Raw genomic sequence first — 25340 nt, 5'->3', positions numbered from 1 at the left:
TTTCCACTGAACATGTCATCCTAGCACCTGATTGTTAAAATCCTCCTCTGCTGAGGTCACCTTTTTGTGGGCATTCACATGAGACACAAATACCTTTACTCCTTTGGCCCATTCAGAGAGATCTATCCACATACCTCTTCCCCATATATCCTTGTCACCAATTTTCTAGTCATGCTCCTTCCAAGTCCCAGACCATCCAGCTAAGCCATTAGCCATAGCCCATGAATCCATATATAATCACACATCTGGCCATTTCTTATTCCATGCAAAATGAACAGCCATATGCATGGCTTGAAGTTCTGCCCTTTGGGAGGATTTCCCTTTATGACTGTCCTTTAAGGAAGTCCCAGAAAGGTCCATCCAAGTTGACACACAGTTCCAACTATCACAGTACCCAAGACCATGTATAGGTTGGCAGACAATGTTTCTACCAGTGTACTGCTATTTTCTGTAAGAATTCCCAGGTGTGTGGTAGAGCTGACAAGGGACAAGGTTGTGCTCACTTCTTGGCCACAGCCAGCTACCCAGAGGGACCATGTAGTTGAACCTGTGGGCTTGGGACCATAGTCTCAGGGGACATCAAGCTCAGTTGGCATAACATACTACACAAAACATTGTTCTAGCTCCTACTTTGGCGAGTAACGACTGGGATCTTAAAAACTTGCAAGTATCCAGCTAGATGCAATGATGGGTCTCTCCTCATCTGCAGCAAAGAAGAATGAAGAAAACCAAAGATTCATGGAAACAATTAGTCCAAGCGATTTGTACACCATGAGATCCTCAGCCTATATGACTATGAGACCAGAAGAACTAGATGGTGCCCGGCTACCACTGTCAAGTACTCAGAGGGGTATCTCAGTAGGAGATCCTGGATAGAGAGGGAGAACAATGTGGAACAAAACTCAAAATCATTGAGTTTGGAAAAAAAAGGGAGGAGGGGCCCAGGTTTGCTGGTCTGATAGAGCCTGATGGAACCACTGAGACTATGGCCCCTGTCTGCCCTGCAGGTCTGGAATTTAACCCACACCTGCGGCTTTCAGCCAAACAAAAGACAGGCATATGAAGTGAACATTTACACTAGGTAGATACATTCCTTGGAGAGAACAATCATGGGAGAAAAGAAGGGCTGTTTATGCAGAGGGAGACAGCTCAGGGGGCAGGAGTGCATGGAGGCATGGACACAGAGAAGAGGTAACTATTGGGAGGAAGTGATAGGGGAGCTGTTGCATTGTGGTAAGTTGTATTCAATGTCATGAGAAAAGTTTATGTGAACTGCTGTATGGAAAGTGAATTTGCCCTGTGAACTTTTACCCAAATCACAATTTTAAAAGATTGTTTTATCTGCATATCACAGGTTGTTAATGAGTCTTCCTCCAATTTTGATGTTGCATTCTTTTCATATAGTCCAACTTCTGAGATTATTTGTTCAGCATAAAAATTGAGTAAGTATGGTGAAAGGATACAACCATGACACACACACATCCTTCCTGATTTTAAACCATGCAGTATCTCCTTGTTCTTTTTGACAGCCTCTTCGTCTATGTACAGGCTTCTCATGAGCAAAATTAGTTATTTTAGAATTCCCATTCTTCACAAAATTATCCGTAATTTGTTATGATTCACACAATGAAATGCCTTTGCATAATCAATGAAACACAGGTAAACATCTTTCTGGTATTCTTTGCTTTCAGCCAAGATCCATTTGACATCAGCAATGATATACTTCATCCTATATCCTCCTCTGAATCTTTTGTTTTACATTCTTTCCTCCTATTACAGTGGATATACTGATAGTTTTCCAGTCTAGGCCAACCTCTCCCCTTTTGCACTAGATCCCATCCCCTATCCCCTGTCCCCTACCCCAGGACTTGACTCTTGCAAGTACTCCTCTCTTTTCAGCATATCGTTGTCATTAGAGTCTACAAACATACTGTAGAATTGCCTATCTTAAAAAACAAACAAACAAACAAACAAAACTCCAGCCACACCCACTGCTCCAACTTCTATCCTACTTTTGCTCCTTTCTAACAAAGCTCATCAAAAGAATTATTTCTACTTGCTCACTCTACTTCCTAGTTTTTCATTGTCTCTTGAACCCTATGCTGGTCAATCTTTATTTCTTACACTTTGCTTGGAAACCCAAGGAGGGGTCATTATGAGTCAGGTCCAACTCGATGGCACACAACAACTACAAAGGTCACCAATTACCTATGTGTTGTGAAATTTTCAGTCTTCATCCTAGTACCCTACCTCTCAGTAATATTTGGCAGAGTGGATCACTCCCTCTTTTAAACACTTTCTTTATTTGATATCTAGAACATTTTCTTCTGAAATGTGGCCTCAATCTTTTACTGGTTGCTTCTTCTTGTTTTCCTTTGCTGTATCCTTCTCATCTTCCAACCTTTAAATTTTGGTGGGCTCTGTTCTCAGTCGTCAAATTGATTTTCTTTCCTTTACCTGTACACATCCCTAAAAAACTCACTTACTGCCATTGAATTGGTTCCAACTCACAGCACCGCCTCTTTGGGTTTCCAAGGCAGTATCACTACAGAAGTAAATTGCCCAGTCTTCCTTTTGCAGAATGGCTGGTGGGTTTGAACCACACCAGCCCTCTGGTTAGCAGTCAAATGGCTTAGGCACTATGCTGTCAGAACTTCCTAGGTGATCTCATTTAATCATGTGGCTTTAAATACCATCTGTCCCTTGTGACTCCCAAGTTAAAGACATAACTTCTGAGCTGAACACCACACTCATATATTCAACTGCCTTCTCCATATATCTACTTATATTTTTAACACCAAAACAAAAATCGAACCCATTGAGGCAGAGTCAATTCTGAATCATAATCACCCTATAGGACAAAGTAGAACTTACCTCAGGGTTTACATGACTGTAATCTTTACAGGGGAAAAAAAAAAAAAAAACCTCACTGCCACTGAGTCAGATCTGACTCATAGTGACCCCTCCTTGGGTTTCCAAGGTAGTATCTGTACATAAGTTGATTGCCCAATCTTCCTTCTGAAGAGTGGCTGGTGGCTTTGAACCACTAGCCTTCTGGTTAGCAATCAAATGTCTTAGTCACTACACCACCAGAGCTCCTAATCTTTATAGAAGCAGACTGTAATATCTTTTTCCTATGGAGCAGCTGGTAGAATTGAGTCACTAACCTTTCAGTTAGCAGCCAAGAATTTACTGTGTGATGAATTGGCAGCTTAAATTTGATGTGTCCAAAACAGTTTCCACCATCAACCTATTCCTTTCCCAGTATTATTCACTTCAATAAAGGACACCTGAACTCACCAAATTGCTCAAGCTACAACCCAGGAGTCATTGATTACTCCTATCTTACTCTTATACCTCACATCAAAATATTCAAAATTAAATTAAGCTTTACCTCTCCACCATGGACTCTACCACAAGCTTCACCACTCTTACCCTAATCCAAACCACTTAATTCTAACCACATTATGTCTTGCTTACACTACTGCAATAGGCTCCCAAATGGTTATCTTGCTTCCGCCTATACTTTCCTCACCATCTGGCACGGAAACCAGAGTATTCTTTTTAAAAGGACATGTGACCAAATCATTCTCATATTCAAAACCTCCCATCCTTCCTAATTAAAACACACACACACAAAAAAAAAAAAAAAAAAAAAAAACCTTACACCACCTAGAATAAAATCTGAAATTTTTATGGTAGCCTCCAAGGTCTTGTAAAATCTGGGCCCTGAGCACATCCTATGTAATACAACACTCCCCCACCACCACCTCAGACACCTTCTAGTCCTTTAAACTTCTTTTATTGTTCTTCATTACACTTGACTACCTACTGTCATTTTATATACTTAATTTTAAGTATTTATTTACTTAGTTATGAGATCAGGGATTTGACTCTTCCTATAAGGTTCTGCAGGCCTAAAACAGTGCCTAGTAGTAGGGAGCTCTGGTAGTGTAGTGCCTAAGGGACTTGACTGCTAACCAGAAGGCTGGCGGTTGAAACCCACCAGCCACTCCTCGGAAGGAAGACTGGGCAATCTACTTCCAGAGTGCTACTGCCTTGGAAACCCAAGGAGGGGTCACTATGAGTCGGGTCCGACTTGACGGCACATAACAATAACATAAGCATGTAGTAGGCCCTCAGTAAATGTTTTTTGAATTTATAACACACTTTGAAAATTAGCAATCTATTAAGTCCATACTCCTCAATTTGGCAGGGAAGGCCCCACACAGTAAGACTGTAATTTAACTTTGCTGCCTTTTATTTTAAAATAGAGCAGTAAGGAAAGTTGAGGACACATCCTGAAGTACATTGAATACAGACTGAAAATTTCTAGAGCTGGCACTATTGCTTTAACTTTAGAGAAGGATATTAGGACCAGTGGAGGTATAGATCCTCATGAAGTGCAAGTCTTCTCTCCAATCCTGTGAATGTGCTCAGCATGATCACAGAATACAGTTGATCCAAGAGTACTTAGAAAGACAATCCTATTATAGTTAAGCAGCTTTTTAAAAATATGAAGGTAAACCAAAGCTGATCCGAGAAAGGATACAAGAGAGAGTGCTGAATCTTAGGGGGCTTCTCCAGATCAGCATTTATACAGGAAGTTTGTATCACTTTACTGTATATAAATCTTTAGTGGCTCCCCATTGCTAGCTGATTGAAATATAAACTTCAGTCTTTTACTATGTAAGTCCTAGTCTTCCCTCCCACACTAAGTTCTTACTGTTTCTCTACATGTAATCAATAGCCCAGCTATTCTGTGATTATCTGAGTACCTTCTTCCTGGCTCTATACCCTCATTTCGTACTATCCCTCTGTCTAGAGTGGCTTCTATCTTGGAAAAAGTGTGAAAGCATTATCTCTTCCAAGAAAAGTTCAAATTAGCCAGGAAGGCATAAACTATCATTTCACTAGAGAATGACTTTTGCAACCAGTGCTTCACCTTGTTTCCTTTAATTACTGAATGGATGTTGATGGTAGATTGGCTAATAAGTATTTTTTAATTTGAATAAATATTACCAATAACTTTTCCACTCCCTTTCCGTGCCCCTAACATCTCTCGGAAACCCAATAGGGGTCGTTATGAGTCGGAATTGACTCGATGGCAGTAGGTTTGGGGTTTTTTTTGGTTTAACATCTTCCGTTAAGTATTACCAAAAGGTTCATAGCAGATACATTGTAATCAGCATTCATATTCTAATAATATGAAAAGTGCCATTCTAAAAATATAATTTTTAAGCAGACTATGGACAAGGGAGCTCTAGTGGTGTAGTGCCTAAGGCATTTGACCACTAACCAGAAGGCTGGCCGTTCAACCCCACCAGCTGCTCCTCAAAAGGAAGATTGGGCAATCTACTTCTGTAGAGATACCGCCTCAGAAACCCAAGGAGGAGTCGCTATGAGTTGAATCGACTGGAGAGCAGTGTTTTTTGTTTTTTGTTTTTTTTATGAACAAACAAACCAGCCATTTTAAAGATGATTTAGTATTGCTTTTAGAATAAATAAGGAGCTCTGGTAGCACAGTGCCTAAGGCATCTGACTGCTAAACAGTAGATTGGTGGTTCAAACCCACCACCCACTCCATGGAAGGAAGAGTGGGCAATCTACTTCTATAAAGATTTACCACCTCGGAAACACAATGGGGTCTCTATGAATCATAATCGACTCAATGGCAGTGGGTTTGGTCTTTGGTTTTTTTGGAATAAATAATTTACCTTATCATTCTAGAAGCTTCATAATGGAGGAACTATCTTACAGTTTCATATCCACATAACATTAACCTAGTGCCTTTTCTACAGTAATACTCAGTTGTTATTGAAGAATTGAGTGGAGCCCCTTGAAACAGATTGCTGGTTCCTGAGTAAATTATAAGGTGACCAGATATCTGAATAATAAACTTTTATTTTAAGCACTTCAGCAACTAAATTATCTCAGTTTTTGTGGTAATATGCTTTACTATTTGGCATTAAACCTTGAAAACACTGACTTGATTCTCTCATGCAAATGGGTTCAGCCATATATCCAACTGTAGTTTATTCTGTGGTCAGGGCATAGAAGCAAGCAGAAGGAGTTTGTCAATAAAGAAGGGCACCATGTCTTCATCTGTAAGAGCACATACACTAAAAAAGAACATTTTGAATTAATAAGATTTTTTTTCCACCTCTAGGGACCAAGAGGGCCAGATGGTCTGTCAGGGGAACAAGGTATACAAGGTGCCAAGGTGATCATTGGTTTTTATCATTTCATATGCAATTATTTTTTATTAAGCCCATATGTCCTACCTCCTTAAAAAATGTTTCCTTACAAAAGTATAGTTCTGAATTTTCTCTTAATCCAGGTTTGAAACCTACATAATTGTTTTACTATGCAACTATGAAAATGTTTTATTTTCAATATTGAACCATATATTTGATGCCTTATTTTTTATAAAGCTATAATGCTATCATGTGTAAGACTATAACTCACATTCTTACCAATTTGCCTGATATTGATACTTTGCTAGGGTGAAAAAGGAGATCAAGGAAAAAGAGGGCCTCATGGTCTTATTGTGAGTAATAAAACATTTCACATTAAGCATAAGCATTTAAAATCTACCCTGTAGTATACAATCTAGAGAAATAAGAACCATAGCATGAACAGCCATGCACACTCATGTTCCTTGCAGTATTATTCACAATAGCAAAAATATGGAAATAACTTAAATGGCCAACAATGGAGGAATGGATCAACAAACTATGGTACATTCACATAATAGAATAATACACAATGTTAAAGAACAATGATATGTCTGTGAAGCATCTTATAAAATGAATTAGAGGGCATTTTGCTGAGTGAAATTAGTCAATCACAAAAGGACAAATACTGTATGAGACCACTATGGCAAAAGTGAAAAGGATTTCACAAAAAAAGAAATATTCTTTGATGGTTACCAGGGGTGGCTGGGGAAGGGAATTTAATCCACTAACTAGAGGGTCAATGCATATTAACTCAGGTTAAGGACAGTGCAAAATAATAATAATAATGAGGTAAAATGATAGTAATAATAAAATCTGCCCTGTTTATCTTATAGTGTGATTCAGATTTTGGGAGAAGGCTACTTGACCTAAGCATTTTCTTTTTGTGTAGGGTAAGACGGGAAATCCTGGAGAAAGAGGAACTCAAGGGAAAAAAGTAAGTAATGAAAAATAATCACGTTGAACAATTTTTATTCACTTTATCCTCTAGCACAGTTATTCAATATGTTGGACTTAGAGAATACAAGCTCTTTTCCTCCCTCAGTCATCATATCAGTGTTTTATTTTGGCAAATTGATTATCCATTCAGGGCCTTGTTTATTCCTATTTATAAACTAGTGGTGAAGATTATTATTTTAACTTTATCCTAGTTATGGTAATTTAGTTTTTTTATAAAATCCATTTCAAAATAAAATGGTATGCTCTGGTAGCATAGTGGTTAAAGCACTTGACTGCTAACCAGAAGGCTGACGGTTCAAACCCACCAGTCACTCCTCGGAAGGAAGATGACTGCTAACCAGAAGGCTGACGGTTCAAACCCACCAGTCACTCCTCGGAAGGAAGATGACTGCTAACCAGAAGGCTGACGGTTCAAACCCACCAGTCACTCCTCGGAAGGAAGATGGGGCAATCTACTTCCGTAGTGATACTGCCTCGGAAACCCAAGGAGGGGTCGCTATGAGTCAGGTCCGACTCTATGACACATAACAACAACAGCAACATCATATAAATATAAAATAATAGGGCATTAATAAAACTATAGCACAATAAGAAACTTCCTTGAGACTTCTTGTGTAATTTCTTTTTAACTCAATTGAGTGCTTTTTGGTCTTTAGAGTGTTGAGTTACGTGTACCACTTGCTTTCTCGTGGTATTATATGGTGTTAAATATTTTCCTGTAACAAAATCTTTTCAGAATTGTACAATGTTTTTTACAGAGGAAAGGGAACACTTTCTGTGGTTGTAGTCATAACTGAGGGAAAAATGTTTTATAAAAAGAGATCACATGCACACACATGTGCACACGTTTATATAAAATATTATTATATATTGTGAGTTAATAAGCTTAAATATTTGGGTATTCTTAATTTGACTGCTAATCAGAAGGCTGATGGTTCAAACCCACCAGCCACTCCTTGGAAGGAAGATTGGGCGATCTACTTCTGTAGAGATACTGCTTCGGAAACCCACGGAGGGGTTGCTATGTGTCGGAAATGACTCACTGGCAGTGAGTTTGGTTTGTACACTTGGAATCATGATTTTTTAATGATAACTTTTTGATAAAAGTTATATTTATATAGAGAGGTAGGTAGGTAGGTAGGTAGATAGATAGGCACTGTGGTAGCACAGTGGTTAAAACACTTGGCTGCTAACCAAAAGTTTGGAGGTTCGAACACACCAGTCACTGCACAAGAGAAAGATGGGCAGTCTGCTGCCTTACAGCTTTGGAAACCCTATGGGCCAGTTCTGTTCTATCCTTAAAGGGTTGTATGAGTCAGAATCAACTTGATAGCAGCGACATAGGCATATATATGTATATTCAAATATGTGTGTATGTGTGTGTGTATAGCTTAAAGTTAAAAATTAGATAATAATATAAATAGATTGCAACTGAAGAATCAGATAAAGGATAAAAAGCAATACTTAATTGTCACTAATATCATTGCTGGAGCTCTAGTGGCATAGTGCTTAAGGCATTTGACTGCTAATCAGAAGGCTAGTGGTTCCACTCACCAGCAACTTCTCAGAAGGAAGATTGGGCAATCTACTTCTGTAGTGATACCACCTCAGAAACCCAAGGAGGGATCACTATGAATCAGATCTGACTCCAGGGCAGTGAGTTTGGTTTTGGTTTATGTCCTTGCATTTGCATTGCATTTCCTCTTTGGGATCTGCTGCCCCCTGCCTGTTGTTTCCCACAATACCATCATATGTGTTATTGTTATGTGCCGTGGAGTGGGACCCGACTCATAGCGACCCCTCCTTGGGTTTCCGAGGCAGTATCACTACGGAAGTAGATTGCCCAACCTTCCTTCTGAGGAGTGGCTGGTGGGTTTGAACCGCCAGCCTTCTGGTTAGCAGTCAAGTGCCTTAGGCACTATGCCACCAGAGCTCCTAAGTGGCAGTAGTCAAATCTAAAATATCAGAGATGTGAAAAAGAAAAACTTGTCAAGGAAAGAAGAACTTGTGTGTAGCATTATATTCTTAATTGAAGTCAACTTCAAAGAACTTTCTTCAAGTTCTAATACTCACTGTCTGGGTTTCTGTTACATCAATGTAAATGATGTTTCTGTGGCATCGACCATTTTCTATACTGCGCACAAAGCTAATATGCTACGATGACTGGAGAAATTTGGAGCTTAGCAAAATCAGTCCTCTCGTTTTAGAAAAATGAGAAACACAGAAATGAAATTATTTACCCATTTTATACAATTTTGACATGCCTTAAATTTTTAGCTTCATTTCAGCTTATCACATATGCCTGGATAAATGTGAAATTTGATGTTTGACTTTCTCAATCAGTAAAAGATACCAGAACCACTTTTAACCACAGCTTATGGCAAGTGAGTCTCATAGACTACTGAAAGAGTACAGTTGCCTTAGTGAGTGACTTGGAAAAGACATTAAGTCCTGAATTTAGATTGTTGTTGAGGTTTACTTAACTCTGTACCTACATTATCTCTACTTGATTGAATTGAAATAGACTTTTGAGATTTGGGGGAAGCTAAGATCAATCAATACATGAAAGTCAGGTAAACCCACCAGGCAAGCCCCAAAGATTAATGTAATCCTGCTCAATAATCTTAGTGTCTTTAGACATCTATGCACTATCAACAAGCTTGTTCTTGTTGTTGTTGCCATCAAGTCAGACCCGACTCATAGCAACCCCTCCTTGGGTTTCCGAGGCAGTATCACTACAGAAGTAGATTGCCCCATCTTCCTTCCGAGGAGTGGCTGGTGGGTTTGAACTGCCAGCCTTCTGGTTAGCAGGTAGTGTTATATAATAGAAAGATTTAGTGGAAGTCAGATTGACTTCTTTTTCTAGTGCATGCTCCCAGTAACTGTGGTCATTGTTATTGTTAGGTGCTGAGTCTATTCTAACTCATAGCGACCCTATATACAACAGAACAAAACACTGCCTTATCCTGCACCATCCTTACAATTGTGCTATATTTGGGCCCATTATTGCAGCCACTGTGTCAGTCCATCTCATTGAGGGTCCTCCTCTTTTTTGATTACCCTCTACCAAATATGATGTCCTTCTCCAGTGACTACTGGCCCCTCCTGATAACATGTCCAAATCTCATGAGACAGAGTGTCACCATCCTCACACTTAAGGAGCATTCTGACCATACTCTTCCAAGACAGATTTATTTGTTCTGCTGACAATCCATGGTATAGTTAATATTCTTTGCCAACACCATATTCTAAGACACCAATTCTTCTTCAGTCTTCCTTATCCACTGTCCAGCTTTTGCTTGCATATGAGACGACCAAAATGTCAGGCTTGCCTTAGTCTTCAAAGTGATATATTTGCTTCTTAACACTTTAAGAATATCTTTTACAGAATATTTTCCCAATGCTTTGTAGCCATATGATCTCTGTGAAAACTAGTTAACTCTGTCATTGAAGTACAAAATCACCCATAAACAATTCATAGAAGAATGCACACGGATTTTTCATTCATACCGACTATGGGGCCTTGGTTAAATTGGTTTATCTCTCTGGATCTTATTATCTTCATTTGTAAAATAAAGTTATTTATAAGCTCTCTAAGACCCTCAGCTCTAAATTCTCATAATTCTAAAGCGATGTATTAAATAAAACTGGCAATAGATATTGTACTCTTAGTTCAAACAACCAGTAAAAATATATTTGTCTACGGGACAACACTGTTTCCTATACTTCTTCTATCCACACATAGATCTGATTCAAGTGGCAACTCAAGAGGAAGGGGCACAGTCCGTTTTGTTATTAAGATCATAAGCTTTGGTCACTACTTCTAGTTTTCTAAATTTTACAAAAAACAAAAGGTCATACATTATTAATTTTTTCTTTACATATTTTTCTTAATGAATGAGTGAGGTATGTTAAAGTCTCCAACTATGTTTTTATATTTGTCTATTTCTCCATCCTTTCCATTTCTACTTAATATATTATTAGTGTATCCACACTAATAGGTCTTCCTGATCGACTGACCCTTTTAATATTCTTAAATATCCATCTTTATCTCTGGTAATACTTTTTGTTTCTGCTAATACACTTTGTCTTGAAACCTACTTTATCTGATAATAGACTTATAGACTCTCCAGTCTTCTTATGCTTGCTGTTTTCATGGCATCTATTTTTCCATTCAAATACTTTCAACTTATCTATGTCTTTATAAAGTGAGTCTCTTCTACTTGGGTCTGCTTTTTCATTCATTTGACAATCACTGTCTTCTAATTAGAGAGTTTGCTCCATTTACATGTAGCGTAATTATTGCTAGGGCTGAATTTAAGTCTACTATTTTATAATATTTTTTCTTTATCTCTGGTCTTTCTGTTCAGTGCTTTCTTTTGGCATTGAATAATTTTGAGAATTCTATTTTAATTTACATATTGAATTTTTACATGTACTTCTCATTATTTTAAAATGATTAGTCTATATCTGAGGCAAACTTTTTCTGTAAAGGGCTAGAAACTAATTATTTTAGGCTTTGTGGCTATGTGGCATAGTGCCTAAGTCATTTGACTGCTAACCAGAAGGCTGGTGGTTCAAACCCACCAGCCACACCTTGGAAGGAAGGTTGAGAAATCTACTTCCATAGTGATACCACCTCAGAAACCCAAGGAGGGGTCGCTATAAGTTGGTTCTAACTGGACAGTAGTGGGTGGGTTTCTGGTGAGAAGTCTGCATTTATCTGTATCATTGTTCTCCTATGTATAATGTATCATTTTTCTAAGCTCTTAAGATTACCTATTTTGGCTGTCAACAGTTTTACTATGGTATGTCTGAGTAGTTTTTTCTCCAATTTATTCTGTTGAGCTTAACTGAGATTCCCAAGTTTATAAATTTGTATTTTCACTAAATTTGGAAATTTTGCAGACTTTTTTTTAAAGATTTTTTCTCCCCTATTCTCTCTCCTTTCTTTCTTGCATTCCAATTGCATATATGTTAAATTTTTAATATCATCCCTTATGTCCCTTAGGCTCTGTTCATTTTTATCTGAAAAACTGATTTTTTTTGATAACCCAACTTTTTTCCTATCTCATTTGTTAAGCTACTGCCATAGTTTTGTTGTTGTTGTTGTTGTTTAATTTAAGATACTGTATTTTTTAGTTTTTTTATTTTATTTGAAGTTCCATAATTTCTTTTTTTAATTTTTTATTGTGATTTGGATAAAAATTTTTCATTCAACAATTCCCACACATTTTGTTTCATAACTGATTGCAATCCCCTCAGTGTGACATCACTCCTCCCATTTCCTCCCTGTCTTTCTCATTTCCATTCCTCCTTCTCTCCTAACCCTTACTGCCTTCTGAACTTTGCTTTTGGCAAATGCTGCCCTTTTGCTGTCTAATGGTTGATTGTTCAAAGGAATGTGTACTTTCCTGCAGTTATTGTTCACTTTGTAAACCCATCTATTGTTTGACTGAAAATTGAGCTATGGGAGTGAGTTCAGTTGCAGGTCTGAAGGGTGACCAAGGGCCATGGTCTCAGGGGCTCGACCAATTTTGTCTGACCAGTAAGCATGGTCTTTTTCAGGATTTTGAGTTTTGTTCCATATTTTTCTCCCACTCTACCAGGGACCTTCTAATGTGTCCCCTTTCAGAGTAGTAGAAAGTGGTAGCTGGACATCATCTACTTCTTCTGACCTCAGGGTCGTGGAGGCTGAGCTTCACATGGTTGCCTTAGTCCTTTGGACTAGTTGTTTCCATATGTCTTTGATTTTCTTCACTCTTCTTTGCTCTAGGTAGGGAGAGACTAATAGTTGCCACTTAGATGGCCCAAGCTTTTAAGACCCCAATCATTACTCACCAAAGTAGGATATAGAACATTGTCTTTGTGGACTTTGTTGTGCCAATTGATCTTGATTTCCCCCAGGACTGTGGTCCTGAGTCTTCAGGCCCAGGAACTCACTCTCTCAGGGTTTTTGGTTATGGCTAAGAAGTTTTCATAACTTTGCCCCCATATGCTTTACTATATTCATAGATATATTTGCAGCATATATAAAAATATATGTACAAATATCCTCCGTCAAACCTATATATGTTCATGGGTATAGTCTCATTCTCCTTCCCACACCTGTTTAACTTTCTTGTCTATCTATGTATCTACCTTTAGATTACTAATTGTTGTTATTACTGTTATTGCAAGATTGTGTACGAATTAGTATTTATCTTTGTTTTCTTTAACTCTTACACTCTGTCTTAGTTCTCTAGTTCTTCTATAATAGAAATGCCACAAGTAGATGGGTTTAACAAACAGAAATTTATTCTCTTACAATTTAGGAGGCTAGAAGTCTGTATTCAGAGTGCCAGATCTAGGGCAAGACTAGGCTCGAAATCCAAGTTCAGAGTGCCAGCTCTAGGAGTTGGGTGAAAGTCCCTCAACCTTGAGCTTCAGGTCTGCCTCTTGTTCTAAGCCCAATGGAGCAAGCTGGAGGATTCTCCTGACCCATACAGCTGCTGGCTGCTGAGGTTGACACATCCAAGATCAGCAGGTAAAATGGCAGATTGTTTGCTTACAGGTTGCATAGTCAACAGTCTCATGATCAACAGGCAACATGGCAGGCCATTGGTTCAAGTCCAGGAATTGGAGATGATGATGGACCAAACACAGGATCCAAAATAAGCTGAAACCTAGAGATCTTTCCCAAAGCTTCTCCATATATACTAGAAGCAGGCCTCACCCCAAAGGCAATTCCCTTTCAACTAATTAGCTTCTCACAGCAGATTCTACTATGGAAATGATTATACCACATACAGTCTCATCATGGGGAATAACTACATCCAGCTACCAAGCCACTCAAAATCGTGGCCCTGCCAAGTTGACAGGCAAACTTAACTACCACATATACTCCTCCCAGCATCTTCCTTTCCTTGGTTATTTTGTGCTGACCTCCTCTTTATTGTATATTGCCTTCCCCTTCATCCAAGTTAATATGTGTCTGCCTCTAGTTAGTGGTTTATACTCCCTTCTTCTTCCACCCCTGCTAACCTTCAAAGAATATTTCTTTTTGCATGAAAATCTGTTCTTGATTTTTTACTGTAGAGGTCTCACGCAATATTTGTACTTTTGTGATTGACTAATTTCACTCAGCATGAGGTCCTCTAGGTTGATCCATGTTATGAGATGTTTAGGACATTCAACACTGTTGTTTAACATTGCATAGTATTCCACTGTATGTATGTACCATAACTTATTTACCCATTCATCTGTTGATGGGAATTTAGGTTGTTTCTATCTTTTTTGCTATTGTGAATAGTACTGCAATGAACATGGGTGTGTATGTATTTGTTCATGTCATGGCTCTTATTTCTCTAAGATATAGGCACATACCTAGTAGTGGGATCATATGATATTTCTATTTCCAGCTTTTTAAGGAAATGCCATACCATTTTCCACAGTGGTTGCACCATATTATAGTCCCACCGGCAGTGTATGAGGTTTCTAGTCTCTCCACACCCTTGCTAGCATTTGTTGTTTTCTGTTTTGTTGTTGTTTTAATGTTGCTATTAGTGCTGGGGCAACGTGATCTCTTATTGTTTTGATTTGCATCTTTCTAATGACTAATGATCATGAGCATTAATTCATGTGTTTGTTGGCTACCTGAATGTCTTTTTTGGTGAAGTATCTGTTCATGCCTTCTGCATATTTTTTAATTGGATTTTGTTTTTGTTGCTGAGGTGTTGACGTTTTCTATAAATTTTAGCGATTAACCCTTTGTCTGATATGTCATTTCCAAAAATTTTTTCCATCTGTGGATTCTCTTTTACTCTTTTAAGACATATAAATCTCTAATTTTTAAAAGGTTTCAGACATCTAGTATATCTTCTGGTGTTTGTGCATTTTTAGTTATTTTTAATAGTATATTTATGCCATGTGTTAGGGTCGCTAAATGTGTCCCTATTTGTTCTTTGATTGCCTTTATAGATTTAGGATTTACATTCAGGTCTTAGATCCAACTTGAGTTTGTTTTGTATATGGTGTGAGATGTGGGTCCTGTTTCACTTTTATGCAAAGGGATATCCAGTTTTTCCAGCATTATTTTTTAAAGAGATGATCTCTTCCTCATTTAATGAGTTTTGGCCCTTTGTCAAAGATCAGCTGTTCATAGGTATGGATGGATTTACTTCTGGGTTCTAAATTCTGTTCCATTGTTGTATGTGTCTGTCATTGTACCAGAAGCAGGCTGTTTTAACAATTCCATAGTTTCTATTGGTACTTTTTGTAGATGCTGTTTCTCTGAGATTTCCTATTTGTTTATGTATCATGAGTATATTTTTCCTTTAAATCTCTCAGCGTAGTTATAACAACTACTTTAAAATCCCTGTATGCTATATCTAACTTCTCAATAATTTTGGGTTTATCCTACATTGATTGCCTTTTCTTGTGAATATGGGCACATTTTCTTGTTTCGTAATTTTGCATTGTGTCTTGGACATTTTGAATAATGTATTGTAGAAACTTCAAATTCTGTTATATATTTTTTGAAGAGTAGTTTGTTTTTTTATTTCTCACTCAGTTAATTTGGATGACTTAAACTCCAAGCTCTCTCCTGCACAGCTGATGGCACCAGAAATCTCTAAGGCTTAAGTGTGCTGCTGAGAATCTGCCCTGCACATACATAGTTCAAACGTCAGCAAGAGATTTAAAGAGTTTATACCTGGAATTTGGAGCTCCTTCTCCCTGAATCTTTCTTCCATCAATATCCAGCAAGTGAAACATTCCAAATTCCATCCTCTGATTTATCAAGCCAGTAAGGCTGCTGGTTTCTATCCTAGTTTTAATCCTTTTATTTGGCTTGCCTTCTGGGTAAAAGCCATATTAAAAAATCAGAAACTTACTTTGTGCCATTCTCTTCTTCTTTATGTAGACCCTCTCACTCCAGTTTCTGCCAAGTTGTGATCTCTTGCCAATGCCTTCAGGTAGTTTTGTTTTTGTTGTTGTTTGTCTTTCCTTCATAGTTGTTACCCGCACATTGGTTGGTTTCATAGGAGCTACTTGACCATTATTTGAAACAGATACTCTCAACATTTCTTTTTTAAATGTATTTTTGCCTGAAGTAACTCATAATATTTGAGAAACATTATTTATAATCTTCATAATAAAAAAGCATGTAATATTAACTCTTTATTCTTTCTCATTCTTCGTATAATGAAGAACACGCACAGTTATCCATGATTCTTTGTGAAACTGTAGCCATGGAAACTACATTTGTATGCTCTCTTGCTTATTGTCATAAAAGATCTTTGAGGATGTTCTATACATGTTTACTGAATGCTCAGTTCTTCGTACTAAAGAAGTAGGAAGTACTTTAGTATAGTGAGAGAGCAGAGCATTGGAGTTACATATATTAGAGGTCAATTCCTGGCTTTGTCACTTACTAGCTGATTTGGCTTTGTACAAATTACTTAAACCTCGCTTTCTCTATCTTTAAAACGGAAATCATAATATTTGCCTTTTGTAGTTATATTAAACCAAAAACCAAACCTATTACTGTTGAGTCAATTCTGACTCATTGCAACCCTATAAGACAGAGTAGAACTCCCCCATAAAGTTTCCAAGACTGTAAATCTTTATAGAAGCAGACTGCCACATCCATCTTTGTCCCACAGAGCAGCTGATGGGTTTGAATCATGGACCTTTTGGTAAGCAGCCAAGCACTTAACCATAAGTGATGTTTATCATGTGCTTGCCACAGGCTCTCAATACATAGCAACAAAAGTCATTATTGCCCTCATGATCATCAATATCATACTCATTGTCATAATTACTAAGTTGAAGTCATGAGGGAGAGAGTTCTGCTGCAAATAATATTTATCAATAATAACTGAAAAACCTAAAAGAGAATTTTTATTTTGTCACAACTTCTGCCTTTCTCTTTATCCCCAATAAAAATAAAGAGGTTCCATTTAGATAGTTTCACAGCTTCATCAAACAGCTTTAAAAGATATAGAATTACTACCAGATAGTCACCATCAGAAGCTCAAAAGTATTAAGTTTGATAGTGTGCAAACAATCTACAAAGTAAGTTGAGCAGGGGAATCTGTATAGGAGATCTTGGATAGAGTGGGAGAACAATGTGGAACAAAACTCAAAATCATCTTAAAAAACAAAGGTGAGGGGGACTAAGCTTGCTGGTCTGATAGAGCCTGATGGAACCAATGAAACTATGGCCCCTAGCTGCCCTTCAGGTCTGGAACTGAACCCACTCCTGTGGCTTCCAGCCAAACAAAAGACAGACATATGAGCTGAACATTTATACTAGGTAGATACACTCCTTGGAGAGAATAATCATGGGAGAATAAAAGGGCTGTGTATGTACAGGGAGACAGCTCAGGAGGAAGGAGTGCATGGAGGGAAGGACACAGGGAAGAAGTAACTATGGGGAGGAAGTGGGAGGGGAGCTGTTGCAATGTGGGAAATTGTAGTCAATGTCATGAGACAAAGTGTATGTGAACTGCTGTGTGGAAAGTGAATTTGCTCAGTAAACTTTCACCGAAATCACAGTTAAAAAAAAAAAAAAGTTGAGCAGACATTATTTAAGGCTCTGAACATTGGCCACAAGTTTCAGTTAGTATACCAGTCCCAGAAAAGCCCCTTATATTGATCCTGTTTCCTTTTTAGGAGCTGGAGTGAATGGGTAGCATATCATTTTCATGACTGAAACAAAGCCTTAGCCAGATAGGAGTCCATGATTTTACATATTTCTCTTTCCTTAACCAAAGAGCTTTGCATAACTGAATATAGCACTGAAAATTATACCTTGTTGTTGTTGTTGTTATGTGCCATCAAGTCGGACCAGACTCATAGCAACCCCTCCTTGGGCTTCCGAGGTGGTATCACTATGGAAGTAGATTGCCCAACTTTCCTTCTGAGGAGTGGCTAGTGGGTTTGAACTGCCATCCTTCTGGTTAGCAGTCAAATGCCTTAGGCACTATGCTACCAGAGCTCCTAATTATACCTTAGAAATGTGTATGTTGCTAAGAATGTTGGCCATCTTTACTTCCATCTTAATATTATTTTTTTTCTTAGCTTTTTGTTTTTGATATAAAATGGTTATCATTATCAGTTGCCAGCTTCCTCAAGGCCAATAACGTAGAAGAGACAACTTCCAAATAGTTAAGGGTGAAATTGTGTATATTTAGCTGTCCTCAGTGTTGGACACATAATACGTGCATAGTAAATCATTGAATAGAAGATAAAAGGGGTCTCTGAATTTGGCTTAGAATTCTCTGTACCATTTTTGCCATGTGGAATATACCTCCATATTTAAGAGTCATTTTTATGGCATCATAGGTGGCACTAGTATAAAAATGTAAAAAACAACAAAAAAAGGAAGTTAGAAGTTGAAGAAGTCCAATTTGGTCATTTAATCATCTTGATTCTGGGACCTGTGTACCTTGCCAGGTATTAAGGACCTAAATCATACTTTTCGACATATTATAAGTATATAATTTTTAAAATATATGTTTTTAAACTATATTGATTTATATTGATATTAGAAGTATAACAAAATCCAAATTTAAATTACTGTTGTTATTAGCTGCCATTGAGTCACCCCCCAACTCAAGGTGACCCCATGCACAGTGGAGCCAAACGCTGCATATGGGGCAGTTCTACTCTGTAACATGGGGTCACGATGAGTTGAAATCTACTCAGAAGCATGCAACAAAAATAGAGGTATGTGTAGAAACGTCAGGGGAGTGGTGCAGGAAGGAAAGCTTATGTAAGTAAGGAAAGTGGCTAAAATTTTGCCAAGCACCACTTTTTCTACAGTGTTTGCCTTTGTTTATTCAGGGATTACCAGGACCTCCTGGAAGCACAGGAGACAGGGGACTTGCAGGCGAACCAGTAAGTTTATATTTTTTCTAATTATGTTATTCTCATAATGTGCATTTACCTTTTTGTTATTTTTGCCCTGCTCTACTGTGGCTGGTATATTTTTGGAAGCTGCATTTATCACAGGTACCACAGACTACCTATATTGAACAAATATTTTGCTGAGAGTATCATATTTAGTGCTTTCCTGGTTTCATATAACTAAATTTGCTACTGTTTTTCTGGAACTGTTAAAGCTTGAGCATATTTCTATTTTCAACAAAGAAAACTCTGTTTTATTGAATCTCAAAAATTTTTTTTCTGAATGCCTTGCTGGCTGTTCTTGCAGTTATTGTCCTGCCACATACGCACAATCACATTTATGAAGCCAACTATATACTAAAAGACCATACAGAGAAGCCACACTCTATATCTGGTGGGCCAAAAAGTCCAAATATGACAGAAAAGCTGTTACATCAACAAAATGAAAAGTTACATCACAGTTTCATAAATATGATTGAGTTACAGTTTCCATGGAAAATGGATTGTGAAAGGGAAAGACCTTGTTAGGCCTTCTTTCTCACAATTTACTCTTTAATGCCTATGAAGTCATTCTTCTGGTTAGTGATGTTAGGTATAATGTGCTTCTAAGATTTATAACACAATATAGTCTTTCAACCTACTCTGTTGATCTTATCCGTAAGTTGATACAAAGGTTTATAGGTGGCCTTTGTATAATTCATTTAGCTAGTAGCAAGTGGAAAATTCTAACAGTCAAAGAACTATTCTTACCAAACTGTGTTCATTTCTTCTTTGCATGTATAAACTATGATATAAGCTCACCAAACAATAAATAAATGACTATGTATATAATCTTTCCAAATAAAAAATCTTAGACATGTTATTTATTTTATCCAGCTGAATGCTTCTCAGTTTTCTCCTTATTTTATAAGTCTTAACTGCCATCACAATTCTAATTGACCTAAAATAATATAACTTTCTTTAACATTACTCACTGCCATCGAGTCACGTCCAACTCATAGCAACCCCTCCTTGGGTTTCCAAGGCAATATCGCTACGGATGTGGATGGCCCAATCTTCCTTCTGAGGAGTGGCATATATGTGTGTGTGTTTGTATATGTCTACAAATATATACATTAAAAAAAAAGAACCTCATTGCTGTCGAGTCAAATCTGACTCATAGAGACCCCTCCTTGGGTTTCTGAGGCAGTATCACTACGGAAGTAGATTGCCCAGTCTTCCTTCCGAAGAGTGGCTGGTGGATTTGAACTGCCAATCTGGTTAGCAGTCAAATGCCTTAGGCACTATGCCACCAGAGCTCCCTCTTTAACATTATTTACTTAAATATCTGTCTTCCCTAATAATTCTGTAAGATCCTTTGAAGTCAGAGACCACAATTTTCACCTTTGTAATCCTCTTTCCTGACATATTATATCTGCTTAATAGATATTTGTTAAACTGAGTTGCCAAAGGGTAGTTAGTCTACTCAATGACATAATCATTCCGCCAATAACATTAGATGACGTGAAATGAAATAAAAATTAATCAAGTCTTAGTAAAGAACACTTTTGAGTAAAGTATGCCATTAAAAGTATGGCAACAGCAGAGACAATATCTAAAGATTTACCCAAGAAAAAATTTGTTACTATATCCCTAAATAGGAGCCCTGGTAGCATAGTGCCTAAGGCACTTCACTGCTAACTGGAAGGCTGGTGGTTCAAACCCACCAACCACTCCTCAGAAGGAAGATGGGACAATCTACTTCCATAGTAATACTGCCTCGGAAACCCAAGAAGGGGTCACTATGAGTCAGGTCCAACTCGACGGCAAATAACAGCAACAACAACAACATATCCCTAAATAGGAGCTCTGGTAGCATAGTGGGTAAGGCATTTGGCTGCCAACCAGATCAGTGGTTCAAATTCACCACCTGCTTCATGGGAGAAAGATGAGACAATCTACTTCTGTAAAGATTTACAGTCTTGGAAACCCAATGGGGGTCGCCATGAGTGGGTCAACTCAGTGTTAGTGGGTTTTGTAGCCCTAAATGACTAAATTGCATAACACATGAAAATTGGCTTCTAGGTCACAGATTTGGGGGATTGTTGTTGTTGTTAGGTGCCATCAAGTCAGCCCTGACTCATAGCAACCCCATGCACAACAGAACGATACATTGCCTGGTCCTGTACCAGCTTCATAATCCTTGCTATACCTGAGCCCATCATTGCAGTCACTGTGTCAACCTGTCTCATTGAGGGCCTTCCTCTTTTTCACTGACCCTCCACTTTACTAAGCATGATATCCTTCTCCAGGGAATGGTCCCTTCAGACAACATGAGCGAAGTAGGTGACATGAAGTCTGGCTATTCTCACTACCAAAGAGCATTCTGGCTACACTTCTTCCAGGACAGATTTGTTAGTTCTTTTTTTTTTTTTTTTCTGGCAGTCTGTGGTACTTTGAGGCGAGTGCTGGTAGATTAAATATGAAAAAAATTTATAATGGGCTATAATAGCCTTTGTTTCTTGTATTTGGGCTCTAGGTCTAATTATAGAAAACAAGTAAACTGGTAAAATGAAGAACATAGAAATATTTTAAAACTGTGCCAATATCAAGCTAGCAGTTGGATGTGGAGCTCAGCACAGAGGGGTTAAAAATACCATTGTAATTGATCTAGGGAGAGAGTATAGGTATGAGAAAAGAAATAAATCTTGTTAGTTTTCTCAATCTTAAAAACAAAAACATTTTCTTTGTACTGTTTCTCCAGAAAGAGCCAAAAGTGCAAGCAATTTCATCTGATGACTGGGAAATTACCATTATACTATACTTGCTAAATATTTATTTTTTAAAATTCTATCCAGTTAAATGGCTCCCACAAAATTTACATAGATCCACTAGGGTCAATAATTTAATGTTTATTCAATAAGTTGATATTCAGTGTTCATGTACCTAAAATGATGCCCTTCAGCAGCAGAGTGACCAAAAAAGTTCCATAAAGGTCTCAGTATGCATTTTATTGCACCTTCGTGATTATCTCATGCAAATATTTTTACATTTATGAATGTGAAATAGAGGACTATTCAACTGGCTTCACTATCTGAATAAAGTTTGTCATCAAGAAAACTCCAAAATAAGTTTACTATTTCATTGGAGACTTTGTATTTGCTTCTTCAAAATGTTATTTTGTATGTCACAAGTGGTTATGTTTGTGTGTCAACTTGGCTGGGCCTAGTTGAGTGGTTGGACAGCTGGTGGTAGTTATTCCTCCTCATGATGAGACTGGCAATCAACTCCATGGTGGGATCTACCACAAGCAGCTGAGTACCTGCTTTGGGTATGTGGTCTGCTTCCCATTTATAACAAGCCCCTTTGAAAATGGTCTCTAGCTTATGGCATGCTTGGACCCTGCATGTAGCCGTGTTGTTGTTCAGCAGCCTGCCATGCTCTGCTGACCTTGGGACTTACAATGGACTTGAATTAATGGTCTTGAATTAATGGTTTGGTAACCTCGAGAGTGTGCCATTTTATTTGTTGACCTTGGGCTTGTTAGCCTCAGCAGCTAGTAGCTGTCTGAGTGAAGAGATGCCTCTAGCTTCAGTGGGCCAGGAGCAAGAGGCAGAGCTGAAGCCCAAGGTCAAGTGGCTTTCACCCAGCCCCTAGAGGCTGGCACTTTGAATTTGGACTTCTAGCTTCCTGAACTGTAAGAGAATAAACTCCTGTTTTTTAAGGCCATCCCATAATGGTATATTTTTGTCAGAGTGGCACTAGGTAACCAGAACATCACATATTCACCAGAAATAGTAAGTAGACCCATAACTATCATATTTGTCAAATAAGATAACCTATGAAAACCTTTTGCACAGTGTCTCATGCTCCTTAAATGTTTGATAAGTATTTATGGAATGAAGAGTGAAGTAGGGATGAAATAATGCATGTTAATATTCTTTCTTTTCGTTCTTTTTAATTCCAGCAGAGTTTAATATTAGTTACAAAATAACACAGGTGAATCAACTCAAAATATTAATTTTGTTTATAGAGAGAATGAAGTCCTGCACTGATAAATTTAATGGTATTTTATACTGTAAATTCCATATTTAAGTGCATGTGGTAGTTATGTTTGTGTGTCAACTTGGCTGGGCCTGGTTGAGAGGCTGGGCAGCTGGTGGTAGTTATTCCCCATGATGAGACTGGTAATCAACTCCATGGTGGAATCTCCTGGGAGCAGCTGAATAGCTGCCTTTGGGTATGTGGTCTGCTTCCTGTATTTAAGGAGAAGACTTGGGAACGGTCTCCAGCATATGGCATGATTGGACCCTGCATGTAGCTGTGTCGTTGCTCAGCAGCCTGCCATGTTCTGCCAACTTTGGGACTTACAATGAACTTAAGTTAACAGCCTGCCTTGTGGTTTGATAATATTGGGACTGTGCCTTTTTACTTGTCAACCTTGGGGCTTCTCAGCTTCAGCAGCCAGCAGCTGTCTGAGTGAAGAAATGCCTCTAGCTCCAGTGGGCCGGGAGCAGGAGGCAGAGCTGGACCCCAAAACTGAGGGGCTTTCACCCAGCCCCTAGAGCCTGGCACTTTGAACTTGGACTTAAAGCCTCCAAATTGTAAGAATAAACTCCTGTTTGTTATGGCCATCCTATTTGTGGTATATTCTTGTCAGAGCAGCAGTAGGTAATCAGAACAGTGCTCATATTTATTGAAATGTAGATTAAACTTTGATTCTGATATTTTAGAATTTATTTTAACACAGGGACCACGAGGACTGCAAGGTGATGCTGGATCTCCTGGAGAAATGGGTGCCGAGGTAATTTTTTGTGGCTCTTTTTAGTTAGTTTATCACTACTCAAAACTTTTTGTAAGACTCCTTTAAAGTAAATTTGATATGCCAGATATATATTATCAAGAATAATTCTTCAGTATTTTGTTTCATATTGAGAAGAAGCTTAAACTCCATTAATAGCAAGGATGACTGTTGTATAAACCTGACTCTGCACATATAAAGTTCTCTTACTTTTTGAAAATTAGAGAATAAAAACCAAGTAAAGATTTTCCTTCAGAGACTCAGGAATAGGAGAAGGATATGGAATGTTTGGCCAGTTGCCTACCTGAACAACTGCCCCCTTTGCCATGAGACCAGAAGAATTGGATGGTGGCTGGCTACCATTACTAAACATTGATCAAAGGTTCTATTGACAAATTTTGACCAAAAGGGGAAAAATGCAAGACAGAATTTTAAGCTCTCATGGACTCCAGACTTTCTGGAGCCATGGAGGCTGACTGAACTCCTGAAACTATTGCCCTAATATAATCTTTAAGCCTTAAAATAAAAATATCCCCTTAAATCTTCTTAAAACCAAACAATTGTTTATCTTAACTAGTTAACAGTATCTGCCATGAGTGTTGTGCTCCTTCAAGATCTATCTATATGGAATCAAATTGACAACAGCCACTTGAAAGATTAGCTAGGGAACTTAGGGACAATGAGTTTATGTTGATGGGGAGACAACTCAGAAAAGAAGGGTGAGAATGGTTGCACAACTCAAAGAATGTAAACAGTATTACTGAATTATACATGTAGAAACTGTTGAATTGGTATATGTTTTCCTGTGTATATTCTCAACAACAAAATTAAAAAAAAAAAAAATGATTGTCCTTCACATAATTCCAGGGTGGTACAAATGGTTATGTCCTAACTATTAATGGAAAGGTCAGTAGTTCAAACCTACCCAGAGACCCCTCAGAAGAAAGGCCTGGCATTTTGCTTCTGAAAGGTCATAGCCTTCTACTGAAAGGTTCACAGTTCTACACAGTACACATGAGTTGGAGAGACTTGGCAGCAACTAGTTTGGGTTTTGTTTTGTTTTTATAATGTTTCACTCCAAGATCTCTTCTTTATTGAAGAATTTTATGAAGTGACCCATATTTAGAATATCTTTTGGAATAATAAACCACATTTTTTAAAAGTTTAAAATTCAATTCTTTTATTTCTATTGTTTGTTAAGTTCAGCGGTTGTAAATAGTTATAGTTATAACTACCGCTGCCCCACTCCTACTCTGACTGGAAAGGTGAACACCTGCCTCTGTGTGTGTCGGTATTTGCAATGACCACAAAGTAAGAATCCTACATGAATTCAAAAAGCCTTAAAAAAAAAGGGGGGGGGTAGTAAAAATAGTCCTAATGAAAGAGATGGTTCAGGGCTTTCACTGAAGGGAATTGGATGAAACTAGGGAGCTCTGGTAGCATAGTGGCTAAGACACTTGCCTGCTAACCAG

General features: G+C 38.0%; 1 protein-coding gene across 1 annotated transcript in view; it reads left to right on the top strand.

The window, feature by feature from the left end:
* Positions 1-25340, top strand: part of COL24A1 (collagen type XXIV alpha 1 chain) — a 586013-nt gene that overhangs the window by 366741 nt on the left and 193932 nt on the right. Inside the window, exons 28-32 of the mRNA XM_007946195.1 lie at positions 6170-6223; positions 6506-6550; positions 7129-7173; positions 19026-19079; positions 23818-23871. Of these exons, the coding sequence (XP_007944386.1) occupies positions 6170-6223; positions 6506-6550; positions 7129-7173; positions 19026-19079; positions 23818-23871 (252 nt within the window). The remainder of the gene's footprint in view (positions 1-6169; positions 6224-6505; positions 6551-7128; positions 7174-19025; positions 19080-23817; positions 23872-25340) is intronic.

The sequence above is a fragment of the Orycteropus afer genome, unplaced genomic scaffold (assembly GCF_000298275.1).
Source record: "Orycteropus afer afer isolate SDZICR_OR568_19922 unplaced genomic scaffold, OryAfe1.0 scaffold00152, whole genome shotgun sequence".
Classification (NCBI taxonomy): Eukaryota; Metazoa; Chordata; class Mammalia; order Tubulidentata; family Orycteropodidae; genus Orycteropus; species Orycteropus afer.
The sequence above is the reverse complement of the archived record's forward strand: the minus strand, read 5'-3'. Positions and strand labels throughout refer to the sequence as shown.